This window comes from Ischnura elegans (assembly GCF_921293095.1).
Source record: "Ischnura elegans chromosome 13 unlocalized genomic scaffold, ioIscEleg1.1 SUPER_13_unloc_3, whole genome shotgun sequence".
Taxonomy (NCBI): domain Eukaryota; kingdom Metazoa; phylum Arthropoda; class Insecta; order Odonata; family Coenagrionidae; genus Ischnura; species Ischnura elegans.
Window position 1 is genome coordinate 5,816,769 of NW_025791659.1, and position 27,656 is coordinate 5,844,424.

At 39.2% G+C, this 27,656-nt stretch overlaps 2 protein-coding genes across 5 annotated transcripts in view; both read left to right on the forward strand.

Annotated features, from left to right (window-relative positions):
• The window catches only part of LOC124172886 (zinc finger protein 235-like), a 98,252-nt gene extending 91,413 nt beyond the window's left edge, over positions 1–6,839 (forward strand). The window contains exons 9-10 of the mRNA XM_046552387.1: positions 2,318–2,568; positions 6,512–6,839. Coding sequence (XP_046408343.1) covers positions 2,318–2,567 — 250 coding nt within the window. The 3' untranslated portion in view covers position 2,568; positions 6,512–6,839. The remainder of the gene's footprint in view (positions 1–2,317; positions 2,569–6,511) is intronic.
• A 14,474-nt stretch (positions 6,840–21,313) lies between these two features.
• The window catches only part of LOC124172825 (transcription factor E2F5-like), a 57,110-nt gene continuing 50,767 nt past the window's right edge, over positions 21,314–27,656 (forward strand). The window contains exons 1-2 of one of the 4 annotated variants that reach the window (XM_046552318.1): positions 21,314–21,395; positions 22,443–22,552. In XM_046552318.1, coding sequence (XP_046408274.1) covers positions 21,390–21,395; positions 22,443–22,552 — 116 coding nt within the window. In that variant the 5' untranslated portion in view covers positions 21,314–21,389. Of the gene's footprint in view, positions 21,446–21,874; positions 22,013–22,442; positions 22,553–27,656 lie in introns of those variants that run through there. The other 3 variants (XM_046552317.1, XM_046552319.1, XM_046552316.1) reach the window with 3 other exon arrangements.

Here is a 27,656-nt window from a genome sequence, read left to right on the forward strand (position 1 = left end):
CCGTGAACTTTCTTCTCGCGCGTCTCCCCGTTTTCCCATGCCGAGAGATCTTTCTTTCCAAAGTCTTTGTTTACTTCCTCCCGCGACCTTCTGCTGATCTTGCTGACACCCATCTTACGTATCCCAAACCCCTCCTTCCCCAGCATTTCCCATTCACTCCCTCCCCCCTAAGGTGACAGAGGTCGAGTGCGTCGCAAAAAATACAGCCCCCAAACGTAGACTTAGGCAGAGCTGAAGGCCATTTCCCCACCCTTCTTTTTTCTGCCCCCTTCACCACTGTTCACCACTTCTTTGTGCTGACCACACTTCTTTCCTCAGGCAATCCCCATCCCACTCTTATTCACCCCACCCACTGGGAACGTTCCCCGATTGTGGAGAAGGGCATGGTTCATCTTTACCTGCAACGGGGGTAAGTTATTAACAGGAGAGAGGCTGAAGAAGTATCTTCCACTATCAGGGAAATGGTGCCGCGCTTATAATTCTCTCTCTTCTTCTCTGCTGACGTTTCAATTGAAATTATTTTCTTTGCTCTTTCCTCACTATATTTATTTACGATTATTGCGCGACTATTTTTAGTGCTTAAGCTAAGAAAATCTTTTCTCTACGTCAATGATTCTTTGCATAACTTTCAATACGGAGGAGAAAGGGACACGAAAAGTAAATGAGGTGAATGTACAGGTTTTTGCGTGTCATTTTTGGGAATTCACGCAAGTGAACCAATACTTCACACACGTTGAGAAATGATGAAACATCTCTTGTAGAAAAACAATCAATGCGGATAATAACGTTTCCCTCTTTATTTCTCCGATAATGGAAGATGTTTCTCCTGTCGTTTTCCGGTTGGAACCTTGCTCCTGTCGGCATAAAAGAAGAGAGAGAAATACTATATGAACATAGCACTTCACACCCGGTATGAAGAATATGGTCCGGATGAAGAATAAAGTCTTTCGTAGCAACGTCTGCGAAGATGATGGAGCACAGTATCGGGACGGAGAGCTCAAACAGAATTTACTTCAAATATTTGCCAGAAGATAATCATATCCTACGAAATTAAGAATCGTAACTGAATCTCAACAAAAATAACCAATGGAAAAGATAGCACATTCAACTGAATATACAGCGTAACTCGAAATATTAACTTACGAAGGTTATTTAGGAAACGGGTAAAGGCCCTCGTTTTTCTTTTTTTTTTTCTCGTCACTGAGCGATAGAGGGCGACATAAATGGCGGTTAGGCCGGCTGCCGCTAACATTCCGTGGGTGCTGGAAACAAATATCTATCTTACGCGAACTTAATAGTTGTTATTCGCTCCTAACCACAAATTTATAACATTAAATTCTTATAAAAAACTTTGCAATTCATTATTTGATTACGTTTTATAAACTGGTCGGGAATTTCTTAAGCGATCGTTGATGTTGAAGTATGAACAAGATGTGGGAATTTTATGGTGGTATAATTATTTAACGATTTTTCACATCATAAATCGATAACAAAAAGCCTTTTCTATGAATTATACCGAGAATAACCACCGAAAGCATTTAAATAAGACCACTAAAGACAAAAAACGGCGGAAGAAACAAAAGCGAACATTTTTTTCGTGACTTATGAAAAAGGTTTGAATTTACGAAACTCGATTTTACGAAGTGCCGATTTTCCGGTCCCACTGACTTCGTAAAATCAAGAGTTTACTGTATTATGTTTCGATTAATGTCATTTCGTTTATCGTCACATTTTTCAGGAACGGTAAGTGACGTTAAACGAGGACTCACTGTACTCTCTCGGTATATACACCCAGGCCTAGGTAGGAAGTGGGGGTATTTGGAATTAGGTGTGGGGGAGTGGGAGGGGAAACTGTTTTGGTGAACAAGTGAGTGAAGGACGAAAACATACATCGAGTGGGTCGGAGTGAAGGTCAGGGTTTTGACTTCATGGGGATGCATTTTAACAAAGGAGAGTCAGTACAAAATAAAACATCATTACAAAGTCCATCCGGGCTATTGGCAATTTCGAATTTTTCTGCATAAAATCTAGTTTAAGCCCTTTGTCAATACAATGTAAAATATGTATGTCAAAATTGCTAAAATGGTTACAGAGGCATAAATCATTAGTGAAACAAGATTTCCCGTCATTGTATATAAAACTTCTTCTATGTTCCTTCACTCTGTCTTTGAACCGTCTTCCAGGCTGACCAACATAACAAATTCCACAATCGTCACATTTTAATTTATATAAAGGGAATAGACTATTGGAGTGACATTTTGATGTGGGTGAAAGTGTTTATGTATCTTTTTATTGCCTCTTCCCTCCGCGATTGCAGGTGTGGTGCCGATTTCAACTCCATGAACCGTATCCGTGAGCACATGAAGGAGCGACACAGTTTTCCCGCGGTCATCATCTGCGAAGTCTGTCGATCTGCCTTCACCAAGTCTGGCCTGGACCACCATTCGTGTCAGCTGTTCCGCAACCTCTTCCCTTGCCCCCTCTGCAAGCAAAGGTTCCGTCACCGGAGCAACGTCAAGGCCCACATAATGAGGTGCAAGGGCACGAGCCAAGTGGGCAAACAATGAGGTAAACAACGCAACGCAAGAATAACTTTTTTTATTTTTTTTTTTATTTTTTTTAATGGCAAGTTTAAGAACAAGTATACAAAATAAACATTCTTGTATTTTTATCACTTATTTAGTTAACACAGACCATGCATCTATATCTCCTATTGAGAAAAACATTGGTACATACAGTGGAACCTCGTTAAAGCGAGTACGGGCTATAGCGACACCCCCGCTATTACGAGAGATAGCCGATGTACCGTCAAATGACCCTATAATAAGCGTGTTAAAAAATTCGTTTTTACGAGACCCTTTCGGCGTTGGCTCTCGTCATAGCGAGGGTTTCACCGCCGGAAGACTTTCATCAAGACTCCTTAACCTCTGTAATTGCTAGCGATCTGTTAGAAATGAAGTTACTGGAGTGCTCAGTCTCAAATTTATGTGGTAAACTCTCGTTCGATAAATATAATGATTGACGAAACAATGCTTTAAATGATTTTTATTCAGTGCGGCGCTTATAAATTGTTTGAATAGTTAGTCGTTATTTAAGTAAGGAAATTTAGTAATGCAAAAAAACATCGCCTTTCGTCTGGATTTATGCTTACGTTTATCGGATAGATGTTTATCTGTCACCGCACCACTCCTGTTCCCGTATATCTGTTCGCAACAGGTATATTGGCTATTATTTGCTCCACCTCCGGTAAAGCGACAATTCGCTATAGCGAGTGTTTTTTAGTGCACCGTGGGGTGTCGTTATATCGAGGTTGCACTGTATTCGTAGCATATCATAAATATTATTATAATAATATAATAATAATGATAAAATAATAATAATAATGAATTCTGCTGGTTTTTCCGGGTATTCTTCCACGTTTATCCATTTTGAAGGACGATATTTCGCCAACGTTCCAGTTGGCTTCCTCAGGTCCACTGAAGTGTTGATGCAGAAATTTGTTCATCTTATATACACCCCGTTTGCCGCCTTTTTTCTCGAGGTGTGCCCTGATTGGTCAGGATCTTTGAAGACCCTTTTCCACGCGCTGGCGAGATTGTAGCCGTCTTCACGGTTGAAGTTCTTTGTCGTTTTGGCGATTTCAATTGCCTCCCTGATTATTTTCGGGTAGTAGCGGCCTTCTTTGTTCAGAAGAGAGGCGTTGTCAAAATCAATATTGTGTGTCGGTCCACTCCATTGGTGTTCCGCCACCGCTGACTGGGTGAAATGTCTATTTTTTACTGCCCTTCTGTGCTCTTGGACTTGGCATTTCAGTGCTCGTGATGTTTGGCCGATGTAGTACTCACCGCAGCTGCATTTAATTTGATATACTCCTCCACAGATGTCATTAGGGTGGTGGTCTTTCGTGTTGACGAGGATATTCGACATCTTGGTGACGCATTTGAATCTGGTCATGATGTTGTGTTTCTGGAGAGCTCTCGCGATCTTTTCCGTGGTACCGGCGACGTAAGGTAGGATAGCGGGTGCCCTCGCCTTTTCTGTAGAAGTGCTCTCTTCATTGGTCCTTTTTGACCATTTATTTATCACCGTTCACAAAAGAATGCATGGCTACGTCAAGATTTGCATACAAATAAAAGATGCAACATAAAAGTACAAAAGACATTACGAGATGCGTATACCATATGTATATATATATATATATATATATATATATATACAATAAAAATACAGAAAAGGGAAAAACCATACAAAAACACATTACAATATCATATGTGCGAAAGTTCCACAGAGAAAAAAATCATTTGCCTTGACCGGGATTCGAACCCGGATCCACTGATTTCCGGTCGAGTGCTATAGCCAGTTAAGCTACCGAGGCGTCATTCTTCCCTGTGGATATTTTCCGGGCACTACCGGACAAGATGTTGCTGGACTGCTGAGCATATGATGCCACAAGCAGTCCAAATCGTGCACACAGCGCCACAGCCGGAGAGCAGGCCCGGACATAAAACACTAAGAGGTGTTCGCTCTAGACTAGTTTAAAGCACTTTAAACAATATCATATCTTTTTATGAGAGTCTTCAAGGTATTCAGAGACACTGTAATAGCACTTTCTGAATAGGAGATTTTTAACCCTCCATTTAAACAAAGCAGGTGGAGAGACGGATTTAATTTCCTCTGGGATGCGATTAAAAATTGCAGAGGCGGAGTGGTAGGGGCCTTCTGGTGAGTTCTCAGGTTTGTATGTGGACCGAGGAGGTTGTCAGGCCCGTCGCTAAACCCTGTTCATTTTATCTCGGCGGGTAGGCTGGTGTGGCCAAAACAAGTTTTTTTTTAATTTATTTTATTCTCAAACCACCGAATACAGCTCATATTGGCCATTTTATATAGGGATATTCAACAAATTTAACAATTAATCGTACAGGAATAACCATGCCCTGGACAGGGGAAATCTACCCAGGTGGGACTCGAACCCGCGACCTCTTGTTTGGCCGGCGAGGATGTTACCCCTTGCTTTTGCCTTGAACAATAAATTTGTTTTCTATTCTATTCTATTATAACATGTGTTAAGCCGATGTCCCACGGTCAAATTTGCATCCAACTGGCTTTTGGTCCTATCATTAGTACAAATCAAATAATGCAATGGATAGGACAGGTTTTAAATTTTCATCCAATTGGATGAAACCAACCAATCACAGGGCCTTTGACAAAAAAGCATTGCCAAGCGCTGACACACAGGCCGAATAGGTTAAACTTATTCATCGTCTGTAGGAGTATTTTAATTAATAATTATGTATATTATGGACACAAAAATAAACTTTGTTGTTATCCACACAGTATGCATTAAAAACTCAACCGGTTTCCACCTTTTCAGGTCGTTACCTTAATCGTAAACCTCTAGATAAGGACCTGAAGAGATCGAAACCGGTTGAGTTTTTTCATTAGTACTGTATGGAATACTAAAAGGTTTAGTTTTAAATTTATAATATCACCATAACACAAAGTGAATTCGCAAAACATTATTTCAAATATATATGTACGTTTGTGATCGTCAATTTCATCGCACGGTGTGGTCCTAAAAGTAAATATGAGCAAAAATTGGTCTTTACAATGGGCGATGGAAGCTCTCAACTAGGAAATCCGTAATAATTAGTTGATCTTTAATAAGAAGGAAGCAATCTTTAGAATCGCAATACAAGGAGGGATGTTTTGGAAATAATAAAAGATTTACTTAAGGTATCGAGACCGAATTTTACAGGTTAGCTTTGTGGGGGGGCATACAATGCGAGCGAGCAGCTGAAGAAATGACTAATATGAACTGTCGATTATACCTGTGAAACACTACAGCTGCCCGTTTCTATTTCTATGGTTATAGGATAAGGACCTTATTTTAGCAACTGGTAGATTAGGAGAGAAAAATGTGATTTAAATGCACGCTTACAGCACTATTCATAACATCTCCTCAACCACAATGTCCATCATTTATTAATAACATTTTCCTCGCGGGAATAAACTGCCTCATGTTTGTACCCCGGCGTTTTATTCTGCCCTCAACCTTGCAGCTGATAAGGGACATGAAAATATCTTCACTTATCGTCAATTACTATCGATAATATACAGGAACATCGGCGACCAACTCCTTCTCCATCATGTTTAGCATGCTTATCCCAACGCTTTCGTACCACCTTTCCAGCCAAAGCCAAGTTCAGCATTCCTTCTGTTTTCTTTTTTTCGCCTCTTTAATGTTCAAGAGGCCTGTTCAGACAATTTCGCCCGCTAGAAAAGACAGAATCCTTCACCTCCACAAGTTTCCAAATTTGTTTACATAAATATCGTCTTTCGTTTGTTTTTGATCAAAATGAGATGCATCGTGGGACACCCCCAGTCCAGTTGCATCAAAATATTTGGACAAAAATTTTGATGCAAATTTGACCGTGGGACATCGGCTTTACTCATACGATGAATAAAGACTAATATTATTTGTTCTCTGTACACTCTTTCTCTTCATTCACAGGACTTCACATTTGGAACCAACATGTATAGCTGCTCACTGCCAAGATATCGTGAGGTGTGCATCTGTTGCTGCTTGAATTTAAAAGGAATTGGAATTCATCCAACATGCTCAAAGACTTTGCTATAGACTGTCCCTCTTTCGAGAGAATTGGTGAAAGTTTTTAATGAACAAATTATGGTGCTTGGACTGCTTATGTGTTTCCGACTGTTTCCTGTCACTTTTGAGGCTGGCATTTTTATAATTCTTGTTTTACGACATATTTATAATACCAGGGCGTATTTAAAAGTATTGTCTCCCATTTTTTAATAAATTAGAAAATCTATTTATTCTCAACTTTCTCCATTCTACTCAACAATCTTTGGAGACCAATATTGAAGGCCATTATATACAACAAAAATGGCGGGAAAAACCACAACACGCACGAACCAATCAGGTTACGCCTGCCCTCGGATGGAGTGCATATATATATACTGGAAAATTTTCGAAGAACGGCACTCGGAAGATCCCCTGAGGATGATCAACAAGTCGCGGATCGAAACGTCGGGAGACATGGACGGCATCAACCGGTGGAAAACCCGAGAAACATTTCTGCAATCTAATTTTGTCATTTTCACCAACATTTTCATTCATATAATTGTATTTTTACGACTGATGGCGTTTGGCATAAAATAATCGGTGCGCGCATACGAGACACCTTAGGAAAAATGACACACCCCAGCATGTCTGTTGAAAGGCAGAATGGGGCATTTCCTCCAAAGAAATGCTGATAACTCCCGGGGAAAATGTCGAGTGTACGAATCAAGATAAAAAATAAAATATGTCACCTAAGTTTTAAAAAATTACTTATTTTTGTATCTATTTGCCGGAGTTTTCCCAGCGTTGCGTATACGCAGCATTATGAAAATCACAGAATACGATGATAATATTTTTATTCCAAAAAATTCACCTTAATTAGACCAAAATAAATAGGAAAACTGCGAAACAACCGAAGTTAAAAGCACTACATACAGTCTGGGGAACAATGGGTTAACGCTAGCACTGGCTGATACGCCGGGAAAACCTAAAATCATACATTCTCAATAGGGTGGTTTCCTATTTTTTTTTATTGCCTAAATCGAAAGATTATTACTCCTGGAGTACGTATTTCACACTTCTAGATTTTTAAATAACGATATCTATTTTTCGCGATTAAATGAAAAGTGAAAATTTTCAAGCGTGCGAAAACGCGATGCATAAGTATGAATGCCGGGAAATCTCTCCGCGTGACGTATTTCTGGTTCCCGTTGCTGCCCTGCGAGGTGACCTTGAGGCGAGGCTTAGCGCTGATACGACGCAGGCTGCTAGCGGGTAGCCTAGTACCCTGCCAGGCAAGCGCTACCAGCCAGCAGGGTACAATAGTACCCTGCTGGCTGGTAGCGCTTGGCTTAAATAAGGATTATTAATAACTTATCAAACGAGGAAAACTTTCCGACCTTAGCCAGTTTTAATAAGTGATTATTAAGAGATCTTTCCCTGAGCTCCGTGCCTCATGCATGCATTGGTAACCTCAGACGATGTAAAACTCCTATCTTCTCCTATAGAAACTAGGTCCCTGTGACGTCACGTGGAGTGGCATCGCATAGGCGCCAATCTGGCCCTTTTCAAATGAGGATAAAAATGGACCATTGCCATTAATCTAACCTGGTATTTCTAAAACAAAATAATTTGTGTATTATGAATACACTAATGGTGGGTAACGAATCGCAATCAATGCCTTTCGTTTTCTTTGTTGAAGGAAACCACCCTATTCTTTATTTCTGCCAACGAATTCTTCTCGATTGATTTCTTCCACCATGTTCTGTCGACACGTAACTGTCTGGGAACAATAGTAACTAAGATTATCTGTGATTTACAAGGGTTGTGGAAAAGGTGTAGACTTAATAAAATTTTGATCAGGTTACTGGTCGTGTATTGAACTTACGTTTTTTTAGTACAGGTTTTATAGGATGAATGAGAAATTTTTCATCAGGTGGTTATTGTGCGATTATAATTGACTGAAACAATTAATATTTGAGCTTAACCAAACAAGAGCTTTGAACGAATCTCAACAATTGCCAAATAAATTATATATTTTTTAACATTCCCTATCGTCTGCTATCCCGATAGTCTCTTTATTGCCATGTTGAATATTAATATGACTTTATTAACATAAAAATACAAAGTTTATACAAATACAAACAAATTACTTAAATATGCAATACACGAGGACGTATTGAATAGTAAGGTCTCATTTTTTTTTTAATTATTAAACTATTTATTCTCAACTTTGCGTACATCATTGGAATGATCATTTAGCTATTTTCTACATTGTCCCCATTGATGATGAATTACTTTTTCCACCCTCGTAACCAGCTTTTAAAATGCCACTCCCGCTGTGTCGATAAGCCAACTGACAACTGCGTCTAGTACTAACTTTACCGACTTGAATTTCTGTCCCCCAACGAGCTTTTCGAAGGTGGGAAAAACATGGTAGTCGCTCGGGGCAGCTCTACCGGCTGTAAAGAGTGTCGTCGATGATGTCCTAACCGAATTCATTGAGCAGGGCAATCGTTTGATGACACATGTGGACGCATTTTTTCGAGTGTTCATCATGAGCTGCTTAGGAACCTATCTATTGTTGTAGCCGAGGACCTACAACGCAATACTCTGCACGGAGAAGTAGCCACCCTCGTTATTAACCCTTCTACTGGCAGCCCATGTCAGGTGGGATGTACGAAGACTGCCAAGGCTATTTTATGCAATTTGCAACATTTCAGATTTTAAAAATTTTCAGCTATTTAATTTTATACAATACATCTAGATCAGGGTTTCCCAAACTTTTTCGAACCACCATATACCTTTTCTCAACGCCCCCATAATCGGTATCTTTAAAATAATAATCGGAATCATATACTAATTAACCAAATGAGGAACATTGTAATAATTAAATTAAAAACAATGACTAATTAAATGACTAATAATTAATTAAGTTCTCTGCGTCGTGAAGTTGTACCAACGATAGACCAAATGAAACTAAACCCCTTCAAACGTTTCCCTTGTGCAAGAAAGGCTTGGAAATATTTTTCGACCGTTCTTACTTTTAAAAGTAAGAAAACACATGGTTTAAATTACTTCCATATGCGGGAAACAAAGTAAACTTTAGAAGCGAAGCTTGAAAACGAAGACAAAAGAAAGGTTTCGGAACCTTCGCATTTGTCACATTGTCAGGACCCTCCGGCGCCCCCCTGCCACCCTCTTGGCTCTTTTCGCCTCCATTGACTACAGCAACGCCCCCCCAGGGGGCGGTAGCGCCCACTTTGGGAACCACTGGTCTAGATTTTTTCCCAACACTTAAGATATATTTATAACTTATTACTATAGATAGGTTATGAGGGTTTACTTAAATTACAGCCATTGAAAAGACCATGCGAAAGATCCACAGAGAAAAAATCATTCGCCTTGACCGGGATTCGAATCCGGATCCCCCAATTTCCGGTTGAGTGCTTTAGCCAGTTGAGCTACCGAGGCGTCATTCTCCCCTGTGGATATTTGCAGACACTACCGGACAAAATGTAGCTGGACTGCTGAGCATATGATGCCACAAGCAGTCCAAATCGTGCGCACAGCGCCACAGCCGGAGAGCTTGTGGCATCATATGCTCAGCAGTCCAGCAACATCTTGTCCAGTAGTGTCCACAAATATTGACAGGAAAGAATGACGCCTCGGTAGCTTAACTGGCTTAAGCACTCGACCGGAAATCGGGGGATCCGGGTTCGAATCCCGGTCAAGGCAAATGGTTTTTTCTCTGTGGATCTTTCGCACGATTGTGCATTGTGGGTGACTCCCGTAAAAGTTATCACCGCGGCTAGTCCCGGTATTAAATAAATCAATATCCAGCCCTGAAGATGAGTGCGGAGACGGTACTTGAAACGTTGGCCGATATTAAAACATTAACCTGGTGGGAATCCCGAGAAAAGTTTACCCACATTATTCGCCGGGAAAGCATTAAATTAATATTAATTTGGTTTTAGCAAGCACTCATTTTTTCCTATAACATTGATCTTTCCTTGATATTTTAGACCAAACAAGTCAGCTCTATTCCTTTTTATTATCGAGAAAATGACCTTTAATCGTGTCACCGAAAGCAGTTTTTGGAGTAGGCAACCCGCAACACACCATCTCATTCTATGCCTTGCATGCGATAAATGATGCGAAAAAGAGATGTTTTTCAGTCAAAAACGTGTAAATCATGTCTGACCTTGTCAAGGGTAGTCACCAGGATGAGTGTATGCTCTTTTATGCCATCGCCGACTATATTGACCATATTTTTGTGTAAGAATACAGTGAGTACTCGTTTAACGTCACATACCGTTCCTGAAAAATGTGACGATAAACGAAATGACGTTAATCGAAGCATAATATCCCATAAGAAACAATGTAAAAAGTGAATATCGGCTCCTCGACCTCACAATTTCTACGCGAAAAAAAATGTTAGCGTATCATATTTGGGGCATTTTTTACGATGGGAATGCCAAACTATCGCATAAATACGAGTTCCTGTCTTCATCGAAGACAATAGCAGCAGTGAAGTAAATCCTTCTCCATTTTTGTATCTTCCAGCGTTTGCTTTTCGGCTTCGCTATGGTGGTCGCCCGGGCGAGCGTCGCCTGGGCATCATCATCGCTGAAACATTGTCGCAGTTACAGGAACCAAAATTGTTGTGAACTCGGCGAAAAAAGTGACGACAAAAACTCCGAGTTCTACACGGAAAAATGCCTTGAAATCACTTTTTAGGCTCCTGGAAACCATTATGTCAAGTAAAACCTTGCGCACCTACACAAGAATTCATTTGCAGAAATTTTTGCTATCGCAATTAAGAATAAACACACCGTTTTACACTTCGTTTAGACTGACTGTATTACCGCCCACAAAACGAACAACCTGCAACGCCCGCCGCTTCGCCTTTTTTACTGCGCGAAATTTAAAAGACTTGACGTTATCGCGAAGCGCAGGTGCGATAAACGAATGATGGTCTCAAAATTTTCGTGACGTTATCGCGAAGTGATGTAAAACGCGGTGACGTAGAACGAGGACTCACTGTATATCACTGAAGACGGAAATTGTCATTTGGGATTTACTTTGGTGGTTTTATGTCCCTCAAGGGTCAAATTCACTTCCCCTGCAGTCAGAAAAGGGATTTATGTTAGTATGGTCTGGCAAATGTGGAGCTCTGAAACATCTATAAAAAAAAGCATAAAAATAAAAATCTAATAGGTATAAAAATAGGTAATAAAGTATAAAAATCTAAGCATAAAAAAATCTAATAGGTACTCCAGGAGTAATAATCTTCCGATATAGGCAATAAAAAAATAATAGGAAACCACCATATTCAGCCTCCCAGACAGCTGCTCATCGCATACGTTTTTCCGTCCATTAGAAAACTCCCGGCGCCATTTACACATGTATTTGATGCCCATATATTTCTCACCATGCACTTCCACCAACAGGTGACAAATTTATATCGGAGAAACCTTTTTTTGCATTCGAAAATCGAATGACTGCGCGTAGTTCACTATTGATTGAAGCGTACAAATCACATGAATGCTTATTCAAACATAAAATCATCAAAATACAATGGCGTTCTCTACCAGGACATTAGAACACTATTTCGGCCGATATGGGTGCAAATATTGATATGCGTCGTACGGTACGTAACGCCCAATATTTTCAACAATATTGTTGGGTGCTGATTTAGTGGTCAATAAATTGGAAAGTGTTGAAATAAATTGAAAAGAAATTTTGCATTCAAAAATCGAATGACTGTGCATAGTTCGCACAGTCATTCGATTTTTGAATGCAAAATGCTCTCCATCCTAAATGACTGCTACACAGCGACTGATTGTCCTAAAGCCCGTGGGACACTTTCCAATTTATTGACCAATAAATCGGCGCGCAGCAATATTGTTGAAAATATTGGGCGTTACGTACCGTATGACAGGCATCAATATTTCCACCAATATTGGCTGAAATAGTGTTCTAACATCCCACTTGAGAACGCCATTGTATTTCGATGATTTTACATTTGAATAAGCATTTGTGTGATATGTACCCTTCAATCAATAGCGAACTAATAGCACAGTCATTCCATTTTTGAATGCAAAATCCTGGCAGGTGCAATCAATATTTGCACCAATATTGGCTGAAATAGTGTTCTAACGTCCTGCTTGAGAACGCCATTGTATTTCGATGATTTTACGTTTGAATAAGCATTCGTGTGATATGTACGCTTCAATCAATAGCTAAACAACTTCTTTTGTCCACATTTTATAAACTTCAAGCGAATTTTTGGAACAAAACCAATGTTTTACAGCCAAACCTGATGTTTTGCTAAGAGCTTCTTGTTTTGACCACTAGGATTCAACGTAGCAGACTGGAGATTGGCCACGAGAAAATGGAACCTGTTCCAAATTCCAAATTGGACAAGAAATTGTGTCCAATATTGTGAAAAGGATATCGGATTAGAAATTGTTTTGTGTCAGTTGGACCAAAATCCAGTATCCAATTGATTGGCCAATAATTTGGGAAGTGTCATACAGGCTTAAGGATTGATCTAAGATGAGATATCAATTGTTATACGGGCTTAAGGTCAGGTAAGTAGTCCGACACTTTGGCGGAGGAACCAAGGATTTCAGTGCTGTACTTATATTTAACCTAGCCACTTCGCTACCTTGGTTTGACAAGGTTCTCACCGACATTTTTGCAAAATTTGGTGTTTTCACTCAAGATAACTAAGTTTATGTTTCTCTATGTGTTGCACCGGTTTTTATTCCTCTATGTAAAATAATAACAGATTTAGAACAGTGACAAAGTTCCAACTGCTAGGAGAAAAAACTAATATTTGGTGTGACAAGGTTTTAACTGCATTTTACTTATTTTATTACACATATAAACATGTAAAAAAATAAAATAAATAACATATTTTCTTGAAGTAATAATTACTAGTTTATCTAGTGGATCACTAGTGTATGTGCCAGTGGTGGCGCGTGCGTATACGCATGTTAGCAAGTGCACACCCAAAGATGAATGAATTATAAAAGAAAACTATTCTTATGCAACGAGAAGGATAAAAATCCTGTCTGCATATGCAAGAAACACGAAGCTCTGAACGCTACAGCTATCTCCTTTTCGAATTCACCGCTCTACAAGTGTGCGATCCCGTGGCATCGCGCCGGGGGCATTTTTGGTCTATGCGATCGCTTGAGGGTGCTCTGGCGGGACGAGGTAAGCGGGGGGGGGGGGGGGGGGGTCTTCATAGACCGTAGTCTCCTTTCCTGCGTGCGCAGATCTAAAAATATTTCATCACTTCTCTAAAAGTTGGTAACATCGATTTGTTTTTACGCCGACGAGGCGCCAAATAAGGGACAAGTCGTCTCACTACGCATCGTTTTTTACCTTCTACCATCTTCTGATTTATATTATCAAAGATAAACGACCTCCTAGCAGCATGCGCGGGATGAATTTAGCTGTATTAGAGGCGTGGGAGGGGGAGAAGCGAGCGTGGAGGGGAAGGGATCGGCCTACGGCTCTGGTATCCGCGACGCTGCGTGGGCGTTGGAATATTTTCTTCGCGGACTCAAATTAGGCATTTTGTGGCTAAACGGTGGCAGATACGTCCAAATGCACGAAATTTTTGCCCTAACAGGGCAGTAACTCGGCAAAATCTATAGGAAATGACCATAAAATATTATATTTTTCGAATTTTGACCCTCCCCCCCTAAATTGCATTTGAGCGAGGGTCAGGGGTTCATGTACAGGTCTCAAATTTTTCAGGCCTTATTTTTGATCGGTCCCACAACTTTTTTTCATTGGGCCAGATGGATTTGAAAAAAATCGATTTTTGCGATCCGCCCTAATGTACAGTTCAAATGGGCGATGGAGCAGACTCAAAACCATGCGAATGCGCACGCACATAGTTTTGGTGAGTGACTCGCAGGTAGTGTAGTGGTGTAGCCGCCACCTACACTACCTGCGCCCAGGATCCTAGTCTATCTGCAAAAGAGTCATCTGTATGGCCGTTTTCTACACTACTTCCTCATAGGGTGTAAGGAAAAGAGAATGAATTTCAACTACCGTCACTTGTAAAGGTGTGTTTATAATAATTATTTTCATGCATTCTAATATTATTTCTGTTCATGCAATTTTAAGGGTAGAATATACCAGTGCTTTTGCTTGCTATGTATACTATTACGACAAAATGTGATGCTCATGGATTAGTATTAACATAATATAATTAAATCATCCTATATCTGCTCTAATGCACACCCTAGATCAATTACCACCAGCCGCCACTGGTATGTGCCAAAAATCAAAAATAAATTCCTATTACTAATAGAAATAGAGCAGTTTAAAACTTTGACAACGTTTTTCTCAAAACCAGCTGAAGGTCAGTTAGAACCTTGTCAAACCAAGGTAGCGACTTGTTTTCCAAAATGGCGTCGTTGGAGACCTTACTTTTCAGTACACCCTTGTATTTTAATGTGAGAGTATGGACTCCATGATTATTTTTAATTTTAGAACTGGTAATCATAATAAAGAATGAAAAAGGAAAGACTTTTTGCTTTCACATGAAATATTTATTCACACATTTACACCGCCGTGGTTTCAACGTATAAGACGTCATCATCAGGTGAACTCTACAGAGGTCCATCACATCCTTTTATACCAGGCTAGGAGGGGTAGGGAGGAAGGTAACTAGGTTGAACGGATTGGTCAAAGAGAAGAGGAAGGGGGAAAAAACTTGGTCATATGGTATGAAAGAAGTTAGGGGGAGGAGGGTCCCTTAGGGAGGGCATGGCAGGTGGAGGGGGGGATGGTTCAGGTGAGAGAGAGAGAGAGAGAGAGGCCGAAGAGTCCGTCATGTCATTAGCCCAGGAATTTAGGAGTGGGAGGCTTAAAAGAGGGGAGTGGGAGTCATACAAAAATTTGTTTACAATGTTGTCATTGGAACGTACGTGCTGCAAAATTTCCATCTGTTCCAAAGCGTCTAATCTAGGTCCTTTAGGTTCATAATGAAGCACTTCAAAAACAAAATCACTTTGATGATTGTTCAGATTGTATACGTAAACCCACATAGCAACGAACCTCTCAGAGACGTCTCACTATGATCTCGAATATCTCAAATGTCTCAGAGATGTAATCGTGAGCCGTTCAGGAATTTAAAAAAATAAAACGTATTTAAACGCCATCAATGCCTTCCATATATATTTTTCGGTGCAATAGGGTGGTTTCCTATTATTTTTTTATTGCCTTAATCGAAAGATTATTACTCCTGGAGTACGTATTTCACGCTTTTAGATTTTTAAATGATAATATCTATTTTTCGCGATTAAATGAAAAGTGAAAAATTTCAAGCGCGCGAAAACGCGACGCGTTAGTAGGAATGATGGGAAATCTCTCCGTACGTCGTATTTCTGGTTCCCCCTCCGCCCGGTGAGGTGACCTTGAGGCAAGGCTTAGCGCTGATACGTCGCAGGCTGCCAGCGGGTAGCCTAGTGCCCTGCCGCCTGGTAGCGCTTGGCTTAAATAAGGATTATTAATACCTTATCAAACGAGGAAAACTTTCCGACCTTAGCCAGTTTTAATAAGTGATTATTAAGACATGTTTCCCTGAGCTCTGCGCCTCATGCATGCATTGGTAACCTCAGACGACGTATAACTCCTATCTTCTCCTATAGAAACTAGGTCCCTGTGACGTCACGTGGAGTGGCATCGCATGGGCGCCAATCTGGCCCTTTTCAAATGAGGATAAAAATTGGCCATTGCCATTCGTCTACACCGGCATTTATAAAACGAAATAATTTGTATATTATGAATACACTAATGGTGGGTAACGAATCGCAACTATTGCCTTTTGTTTTCTTTGATGAAGGAAACTACCCTATTGCGCAGTTTTGATTATTAAAATCACGACATTTAATATGGGTTTCTTATTTTCAGAAGGTGATCCATCACAAAATTCGTCGCTAAAAATGATCGAGATAAGTAGGTCACAACTGTATAATTTGCATTTAATTATTTTTTGCCTACATTTTTAAGCATACCAGAGTACAAACTCTTATGAGACATCTCAGAGACTTATCTGAGACGTCTCATGAGACATCTCATAGACCATTTTTTTGGACATAGTGACATCTCAGAGATGTCTCTGAAGCTCTCAGAATGTCTCTGAGACGTAACATGCGATATTCGAGACGTCTCAGAGACGTATCTGAGACGTATTTCTGCTATGTGGGAATTCACCAATAAAAATTAATCCTTCCAAGTTCTCATGCTGAAAAACCAATTATTTTACATGCTCGGGCAGCTGGTTTTGACATCTCCATGGAAAAGCATGAAAAAAATGACTGACACTCTTGCGCTTAGTGCCGGTTCGCGGGTATTGGAACTACTCCACTTGCTGACGTTGATGCCGAACAATGAAAACATAGTAAAATGCACACCAGTCATAAGAGCCAATTCATACCAGGCTTACAAGGAGATGTCGCCAAAGAGATGTTCAGGATCTGGTTGCGGATGTTATTTTCTGAAACTATATAGGTAAGGTAGAAAAAGTGTCGCGGCTTTCTTCCACATAGGCCCGGCTTCGATAGATATTCGCACGCAAAGATTTCGTGCAGAATGAAATCCCTTGAGTAAGCACTACCGCTCAACTACGGCCGTGGCGGTGCGGTCTAGGGTGCTAATCCCCTTGCCTGTAGTTGATATACCGGGCTCGAGTCCTAGTGTCGGCAATATTTTTTCTCGCTTCTAATTTTTGAAGTCACTGTTACATTTTACCCCCTTTCGTTTTATTTAGTTACTTCGCGATTTTTTAAATTTAATATCAATTTATGGATTTTAAACGAAACTCCGAATTGTGCCTTACCACGGGAATTAGAGGACGTATATAATTACTTACACGTGAATTTCCCTGTAATATTGGGACTCGAACCCGGGGCACCTACTACGAGTTTGAGGATTAGCACCCTCGATCGCGCCTCCACGGCCGTAGTTGGGAGGGAGCGCTTACTCAAGGGATGTCATGCTGCGCGAAATCTTTAAATGTGAATATCTCTCGAATCCGGGCCTATAATAATAATAATAATAATGATAATAAATTTATTGGTGCCAAAAGATATGCAAAAACATATATAGGACCCGTAAAAAAAGATAAACACTTACGCAAGAGATTCTGAATGAACAATACATAAAAGAATGTTACACAGTTACAACAAAACAATTAAGAATTGAGGAATTCCTCAATAGAATAAAAGGTACATCTTTAATTTAGAGGAGAAATTTCCTTTCACCTTTTCATCTTTTAATGAGGCAGGTAGGTTATTATAAATCCTGCAACTCATGGTGACAGGACCAGTATTAAAAATACAAAGGTTATGTTGTCTCACAGCATAATTGTCTCTGCTTCTCGTGTTATGATTGTGGAAGAAAGCCGTGACACGTGTACTTCTTCTACCTTACCTAAATAGTTTCAGAAAAATTTAAATCGTTTATATTTTTTCTTCACTAATTTGTCACTAAAATTAGTGAAAAGGTACCTAAAATATTATGCCAGTTTAGTTTTGAGTTAATAGTTTTTTATGGCATTCCATGGACATAAATTGTTCGATTATGGGAGAATGACTAATGGATACCGTCAGTGGATTCATGAACTTCTCATTTGCTAATACAACAGGGTGGTTTACTATTATTTTTGTTGACTAAATCGAAATATTATTACTCCTGGAGTACGTATTTCACGCTTTTAGATTTTTAATGAAAAAAATGAAAATTTTCAGGTGTGCGAAAACGCGACGGGTAAGTATGAATGCCAGTAAAACTCCGTGTGACGTCTTTCTGGTTCCCGCTGCCGCAAGTGAGGTGACCTTGGGGCGAGGCTTTGAGCGCTGATACGACGCAGGATGCTAGCAGGTAGCAGAGTACCCTGCTAGCAGGTGGGGCTTGGCTTAAATAAGGAGTATTAATACCCTATCAAACAAAGGAAACTTTCCGATCTGAGGTAATTTTAATAGGTGATTATTAAGACATGTTTCCCTGAGCTCTGTGCCTCATTCATGCATTGGTAATCTCAGAGGATGTAAAACTCCTATCCACTCGTATAGAAACCAGTCCCTATGACTTCGCGTGGAGTGGCATCGCATGGGCGCCAATCTGGCCTTTTTCAAATGAGGATAAATTTGACCCTTGCCATTCGTCTAAACCGGTATTTCTAAAACCAAATAATTTGTATATTATGAATACACTAATGGTGGGTAATGAATCGCAATCAATGCCTTTCGTTCTCTTTGATGAAGGAAACTACCCTATTATTGAAAAAAATTTTTTAGGGAAATAATTTAATATAAGTTTTTCTAAGTATTGAGTTTTTAAAACACATTTTCAAATTATTGAAATTATATAAGTTCATTCTTTAGTCTTTCTCTTTTGATTTTCCCTTGCTCCCTACTCAACTCATCATTGATGTTGATGGGCATTCTTTCCGGATCTGGGCCAGCAACATCCTCCTCTGGTAGTTCATCTCTTTTTTCCATACAGATATTATGCAGCATGCCAGGATGAACTCTGGTATTTTATCCATATCTACTTAAGGCAGTCTATCTCTTAGACTCCGAAATCGACCTTTGAATAGCCCAAATTCACATTATAACACTTGCCTTGCTGCAGACAATTTTTTATTAAAATTTTTTTGTCTATTTTTGAGGTGGCTGTTATCTCGGAAGGGTGTCATCAGGTGTTCGTGAATTCCATTGGCAGAATCGCCCATTATTTGAGCATCGTCGGAAAGTATTCATTGGGATTGCTCAAATAATGGTATATTCGAGAGTTTTTTAGTACTCTTGCACCATGCACTGAGGCGGGATTTGTAGCCCCGTAATGTGTGAACACGGCTTGGTCATCACAAACAGCCTGTGAAAGAATAAAATTCAGCATTTATTATTTGTTAAAAAAAACATATGTAATTCAGAAAGGGTCAAAAATGGACATCAGGGAGCAACTGGAAATTTTAAGAATAGTCAAGAAGGAAGAGCCCATCACTAATGACCACCTTTTCCCATTCCACTCCCCCCTCCTGGACATCCCAATTTTGCACCCGAAAAATATTCCCCATGACGCTAACCCACGCCGCCTTCCCTAAGTACGCTTCCTTTCCCTTTCCTCTACCCCCCCTCCCCCCTTCTAAGGGCTTTCCATATTCCCTCACTTCCACTACTGCACCCCTTTCCCCTCCCTACCCCTTCCACTCTTCCCCCTTTTTGGTATATAACCCACAACGACGTGCTACTTGTTCTGCTAGTCCTATGAATATGATGCAGTGTATTGAAACTAGTCAGGAAAATAAAATTCAAAATTGTGGAAACAGCAAAGTTTTTCATTCACAAATCAGTATTTCCATAGTTAATTGAAATCAAATATGTACACCGAATCGTTTATATCATTGGCCTTCCTGAGTTCGAACAATTTCCAAAACTAAAAGAAAATTTCTTGACTATTTTAAATTCCATAGGATTTAGGTTTAGCGTACCGGAAGATGTACCGCATGAACATCTTTGCGGCTGACATATGATTGGGGATCCATCCTGGGTGCATCTATTTGGATGTGAGTCCCATCAATTGTGCCTGTAACTCCCGTGAACCCATATTTTCTCTCAAAATTTCTCTTGATGTTAAGGGTTTTTCATTCTTCGGCCACTTTATTAACCTAGGAGCAAGGCAATGAAGAGCGTAAGTAACCCTTTGAAAAGCTCTTATCGCTGTCGCTTTGCCAACATTGAATTTTTGCAAAACGGACCTGGGAAAATAAAAATGATTATTCCATTTTTGGGACCATAATTTAGTGAGGATGAGATAATTTTGAAATTTTATGTGAATTTAAAACTCTTACCTATATAGCTGTCCGGTGTACCCACGTACCATAAGGCAATAAGAGTTGCTTTTCACTCTCAATAGGTTTTCTCTCGCTACCATTTGCCCTTTTTTGTCTCCGATATTGCGTTTCCAATAAGATTGAGAGCATAATCGAATGTGTCCGGAAGCATACTGCTAAACGTTTGAGCTGTAAATTTCCCAACTATATTTTCTACGTACGATAAAATCCTTGGTTGCAAAATTAATGTTCCGCTGGTTTCTGCTAACATTATAGCAGCATATATTGAATGTATTTTTGCCTCATTGATTATATCCGTCTCTTCTTTACTCTCCGTCGAAACATCACTCTCATCTGAATCGTTACAAAATATACTCTGCCGCAAAAACTTTCCTCTTCATTTTTACTGGTTTTACCGTCCATGAGATTTGTTTTATTTACAAACATGACCCCTAGTAACCATCAATTGAACACCCGCCACACTTCAAGCTGGTCCGTTTCACCGTCTTGCTTGAAGCGCTTCAAAGCCAAGGAATGAAACGGACCGAGAGCACCTCTAGAGCGGTGGCGCTTCAAATTGCTTGATGCGTGAAACGGACCGCAACCCTAGTCAAGACTGTGAAGTCCAGACAGGGTTCTTCGAAGCCATGCTATGATACAATGTGAATATTCTAACCAACCTTTTGTGTGGAAAGTAGATAGCATCATCAGATTTGACACTATTATAGATACCTTGGGGAAAATAGACATTGCACATTTTTTCTTTGAAAAAGCTTGCATAGCAACTGTGGCAAAATTTGAAATTAACGTCCTTCACTGTTGACAACTGTAATAAACAAACAAATGGGGGGCATTATTGGGCAATTAAATCAATACTGTTACATTTAAAAGGAGGGATAGTGGCAGTCGAAGAGTTGAATTAAACCACTTTTGCCTCTGATGCTGGTATGTACAATTAAAAGAATACGAGAATAATCGGCGTAATGAATAATGAGGTAAGTGACAATATGTAGAGACCTATCAAAAGGGAAAAAATCCGAGGTGTTAACAGATTTCTACATTAAAATTTGGTGTCACAAATTAATCAATAATAAACATCAGATTAAATGGAATGGATGAATTGTTGCGGAAGTTAATGAATTCACCTTCAATATTCCATTCGCAAACCGTGCTTATAAAACTAAGATGGGGGTGTAACGTTCTTTGCATGCGACAAGCATTTTTTAAAAATATGGCCATCATTCTGAAAATAATGACCACTGCATGCTTTCAATTAGCAAGTTCTTTGGTTGCTAGTACTCTTACAGCCTAAGAAAATTCCTAAGGATAAGAAAATTGAGGAAAACAAACACAATGTAACGGACTCCTGAAATTGAAAATTAAATTTCGAACTGAAACAAACGACAATCGGCATTCTCGAAACGACCTCTGCCGGAAAATCGTTGTTGTATAAAATGGCTGACAACCAGCAGAGTAGGTTCGAAAAGTCTCTCGGATTATTGACTATTCGCTTCGTATCGTTGTTGCAAAAAGCCAAAGATGGTGTTTTGGACCTTAAGATTGTAAGTAGAGTGCTAGGTGACTTTTATATATACCTTATGTTTGATGTTATGTATCGTTGCCGTAGGTGAAGTGACGCGGTCGTTACAAAGCGTCGGTCACAACTATGTAGCACATGTTTGAAGTGCTCACATGCGATTCAATGCCGTTGTTTACCATTGTTTATTATTAAATAACTGCAAATAGCAATGGGTGTTTTCATATTATTTCAACGTGTGATTTATTGTTTAAAGCTCTATTTGTTCTTGTCAGTGTTCCCCGTTTTTAGCTATTTCACTTTTCACGTGCAACAAATAATCATGTTTGAATACACGGGTAAACAATCGTGTGGGTGCGTATTTACCCGCAGCATCCCATTGCTTCTTAGGGTTATCTCTCACTTATAGTTTACGAAGGGTAATTTTTAATAACAATCACCGATTTCGTTGTAAGGCTGCTGACATGCTGGCGGTGCGACAGAAGCGGAGAATTTACGACATCACGAACGTACTTGAAGGAATTGGCCTGATAGAAAAGAAATCGAAGAACAGCATACAATGGAAGTAAGTAATAATTGACTTCTCTCGCATCGAGGGTAATTGTGCCATTTGTGAGACTTTACATTGTTTGAATCTACTTGTCTCATTGTTATAAACAATGGGCCTGCCGATAGAAATATGACAGACCACCGACGTAAGTTTTAATACAACGAATGTAACCGACGTACAAGATGTGTTGGAAGTTTTATTGTGTTGTCATCTACTGTCTTTAGCTTGGTGGGCCATCGAATAATCGCGCAAAGAGTAGAAATCGCCTTGTGAGTTTTAACAGCCTTGATGATTCTGTATGGAGTGTTAACGTTTTTACTTGGCTTGTTTATGTTGTCACTTCAATTACAGGTTCATTTTCGGTCTTGACATAGTTTTGTTTTCCATTTTCTTAAGATTGATATTCGATGAATGCGTTATTTCAACCCTGGGGTTAAAGTGTAACAACTATCTCTGAAGTAAATATTTAAGAGAAATGTTTCAAGAATGATGGTAACTATTGACTTTAGTGCTACCCTAAAAGTAGTTACATTTAACTTGCTTCATGCTTGGTTCATTAATATAACGGGCAAGTTGCCAATTTGATTTGTAAACAATGCAAGTGAAATGAGTATATCCTTCTGTTTCTTCTAATTTACTGGATTACTAGGATTAGGTATTCACTGTGCTGTTTTTTAATTAGTTTTGAACGTAAATAAATCAAATATTGATTTTCATTCTGTTCCGGCAGTTTGTAACGTTTACATTTTTTTCATTATCAGTGGAACACGTCTTAAAATGAGAATTTTAGTTTTTGCTCAATCCTCAAGCTTGTTTGCTTCCATGACCTTAATTTATGTTTGTGTTGCATTGGTTAAACCAAAAATCTAAAATTTCGGAAGTTAAACCTTTAGAACAGTTATTTTTCAGGGATTATTTTTAAATTATGGCATATTTATTTCAAGGTTCCATCAAGGCTTCCCTTGATGGCATCATATATCTGTAAATCAAAATAAATCACTTAGTAATACTTTGGTGGAAAAGTACGGAGAGATTTATTTTGCAGGATATGGCATATTTGTTGAAATATTAATATTATGTAAGTATATTTCCACAAAGCCTGTTTACACGATACATCAACATGTAGGAGTTAGTAACTACAGGCATCCCCCGAGTTATGTATGCCTCGACTTACGTAAATCCGTACTTACGTAAGTGATAACTGTATTTCAAGTGATTATGCTAATTTTCGAATGCGAGCGCGATGAAGTAGATATTCGCTCGCATACCCAATGGCAGAAAAAATATCAAATAGTTATAGAGTTTTGTACGTGATAAACAAAACGAAGTGACCCATTTTTATCATTCCTCGAAGGAATTTTCATTAGTTTCTGTAGAAAAATCGCTTATAAACCCCAAGTCACCAATCAACGTGAAAATTTGCAGTTCTAGCGATGGAAATGGTTGCGCTCACTCCCGACCTCAGACTTTCAATTATTTAAAAATTGTATCCTTAAGTTTGGACATTTCCATCTGTGGAATTAAAAGAAAATAAAGTTCGAGCAGAAATCTTCATTGCGGGTTTCCGCTGAGAATCCGCTGAGAATCAATAAAGGCATTGACATTTTGAGTGTTGGCAAAGAACGCTGCGAAAAAATGAAGAAAAAGTTGGCACACGATATTAATTGCATACTTGTTTACATGTTTCTGGCGACTGGGTTACCGTGTTGTATTTTGCAAAGATTTTATTAAGCAGCATTTTCTCGTTCTCTCATATTGTGTGCCAATATAAATGAATACTGCGTTATTGAAAGCTTCTCCCCACTAACTTTGTTGCAAGATAATGATGGAGTTGGCTGAATAAAAGCTCACTTTTAATTAGCTTCGTGCATTGGAAATACTCTTCGATGTTTCCAGCGAAGTAAATATTCAAATGGTGATATATTCACGTCATTTTATTTAGATCTGAGAATATGGAAGTATGTTTGTGTGCGTGAAAGATTGAGTGTTGGTGCGTGTGAATGTACCTAAGAACATAGTGATTTACTGGTATTTTTTGTGTGTTATTTGCTCATAATACTCGACACCCCTCCTACGTCTATTAACTGTGACGATGAAACCACTAGATTCATCAATCAACGTAATATATAAAAGGCAGAAGATATAATGATTTAAGGTAAGTAGACAATGCAAACTATGGGCCCTTAGATCGCAGTATAACATAATGAATCAATTTAAGTATTCAGTTTAGTAATGTAGCTTTGAGATACCGTACTTTTCCGAATCCATATGATCGGTCAATTCGGGGAATAATATTACGCATTTTGATTGGCAATGCTCGAGATGCAACTCTCAGACTATATTAATGTTTATTTATTTTTTATCTAATAACGTAAGAATATGCAGAAGAGTTGATGATTATCGCAGTGAATTGAATGAAACTTCACTGAGAATTTACCTTGCATTTCTCCGCTGAGAATCACCCCACCGATCGAAATCTCTGAAGCACTATCGCAGAATGTTCGACTTACGTAAATTTCGACTTACGGAGAGTCTGCCAGAACGCATCCCTTACGTAACTCGGGGGATGCCTGTATTTTATGTTGCATGAAGGATTTTTGTGGACTGGAATGGAACATGAACAAATGCATCAACCAAATTGGAAGAAGTTCTCTTTTCTGAACATGCATTCGCTCAGGTTGGGTGATTAAACGGTGCATTTTCATGTGCACAGTGCTGATTTTTGGGTTCCTCAGCCACGTTGGTTGTTTTTGGATGACAACAGTTTCGGGAGCCATCCTGCTCCCATCTTCATACATTTAGACATTAACTCATATCCAGGAGATCTATCCAGTGACTACATCTCCTAATTTCAAAGATTTCAAAATACAGCTTTCTGTTTCTTTCTCCGAATCTGTTTCTGACACACAAAAGCACTTTTATGCTATCCATTATGCTAAATTTCCTGCATTGTTGTTTACTCAACTGGTTTCGCCTGTAACTTTATTTAATTCCCAACTCGGTACATAATCATTAGAGATACGTGAAAATCTCACTTTCATTTTTATTTTATCGCACTTTCAATAACAGTTTATCGCATTTTGTAGCGTATATTTTTTATTTTCATAATGAGGTAGATGACGATAAGATGTAGTGAAACACAGTTATATGACAAAATACAGAATGTCTTAAATACTATGCTGTAGAACAATAATAAATTAAGGAATAAGACATATAGTGGCGGAGGTGTAGCTTGCCCGCGCCCACTTGTAGTTCGCGGCCACGTAGAGTCCCAGCCGACTAGCAGCTGGCCAGTCGCTCACATGCTTTAAGCAGTGAGTGTCGGCGGAGCATTTAAACTGCGCTCTACACAAAATGTACGAGTTTTGCCGTCGAAAAGGCAAATTTGCGTAAAAAAATATCATAAAAGTCCAGTCATTATCTATGTCACATGTATTTGCGCACATCGCATCTATATCGTATTTGTGATTTCCACGCATCTCTAATTATCATCCATTTCCCGTAATTTTTAGTAAACATACCGTGCCAAAATTGCAAACTACTTTTGACTTCTTACCAGCTTAGGCAGCACCACTTTCACGGTAAAAATGTTCCATAACTTACCAGCTGGCATATAACTATCCTATTCCAGGAAACGGAAAGTCATTTTCCGAGACCCTCTGTCTTTTCGGCCGCTCTTGGACGAGTTCTGGTGATGGAAAGTTCGGATAGACCTTGATGCAGGGGTGGGCAATTTTATGGGCTTGTAAGGGTCGGGTTCTTGCCCTTGGTGTCGGGAAGCGGATAATCACACACAAGTATTTAAAGTTTTCACCCCAAAGTTTATTTCCATTCAAAAACCCAATTTCCAAATCAATTCAATGAATATACATAAAGTAATAATTAGTGATGGGTCGATTCCAAAATTTTATCGATTCCGATCCCGATTCCGATTCTGACATTTCGATTCCGATTCTACCGATACCGATTCCATCGATTCTGATGCCATAGGCTCCAAGAAAAATATCACTTAATTCCAGGCAACAAGAAAACTACTTTTAAAAATATTACTCTGTGAAAGAGTCAGTTGACAAAGGAATCTTTCATATCATTAATATGTAATTAAAGTATAATAGCTAAATTTCAAAACAGAACATACCTGAAAAGTGGTGTTACATGATAGGTATTACTTTAGAATATTGGCACTCATAATATGTCGACAATATATACATATATATCCAAACTACAAGGGAGAACCCTGAGTACAGGAATTTTCATAGCTGTAATAAAGATTACATACTACGTATATGAATCATGTAATATTTGGCCCTTTCAAATTCTCAAGCAGAAAATCCAATTATTCTACATGCTCAGCCAGCAGGTTTTGACGTCTCCATGTTACAGTATTACTGCCTGCAGAAAATTGCCTTTTGCTACACATGTGTGTTATTGGGCAAGTACTTTCCCACCAAAATTGCAAGATTTCGGAGACTTTGGAATTTTTATTAAAAATTATATCAACGATTTGTTGGATCTTGAATCTTAATGGAATTCAAGTGGACGAAGCGAACAACTATAGAACTAAACTTTAGTTTTGTAGAGCCAAAAAAAATGCTATACTTCTCACGTCATTCAATCAACCTTTAAATCTCTTGCTTTTTTAAATTCAAGAAAGAAACTAAACGCTACAAATGAATATTACATCGGACGGACGCAGTAATAGAAAAGGCTAAAAGAGCCTTGTGGTGTGAAAACTTCCCCTACCGCGCGACTCACCTCGGCGAGAGTGGAAAGGGAAAAAGGGTATCGCTTGTTGCCTTTCACGGAAACAGTTCATTTTTCTCTCTCTTAAGCATGCTGACTTAATCTCTTCACTTTACTTCAATACCCGAGGCATATTTCTTACGCGCGGGATGGTTCCGAAAAATATCCAATCCTTAGTATTTTCACTCGAGTAATGCGCTAAATGGTCTAGTCGATCTATACATAATCCTTTTTAACATCCTCAGTTTAGTGTTTTAAGTCAATGAAGACGATTATCCATGCTTTAAATGACGATTTTCAGGACTAATGTTTTAAAAAACTTGAAAAATCGGCCTCAGTTACCGAGCCTCAGAGGTCCGCGGCGTGTAGGTCAGCC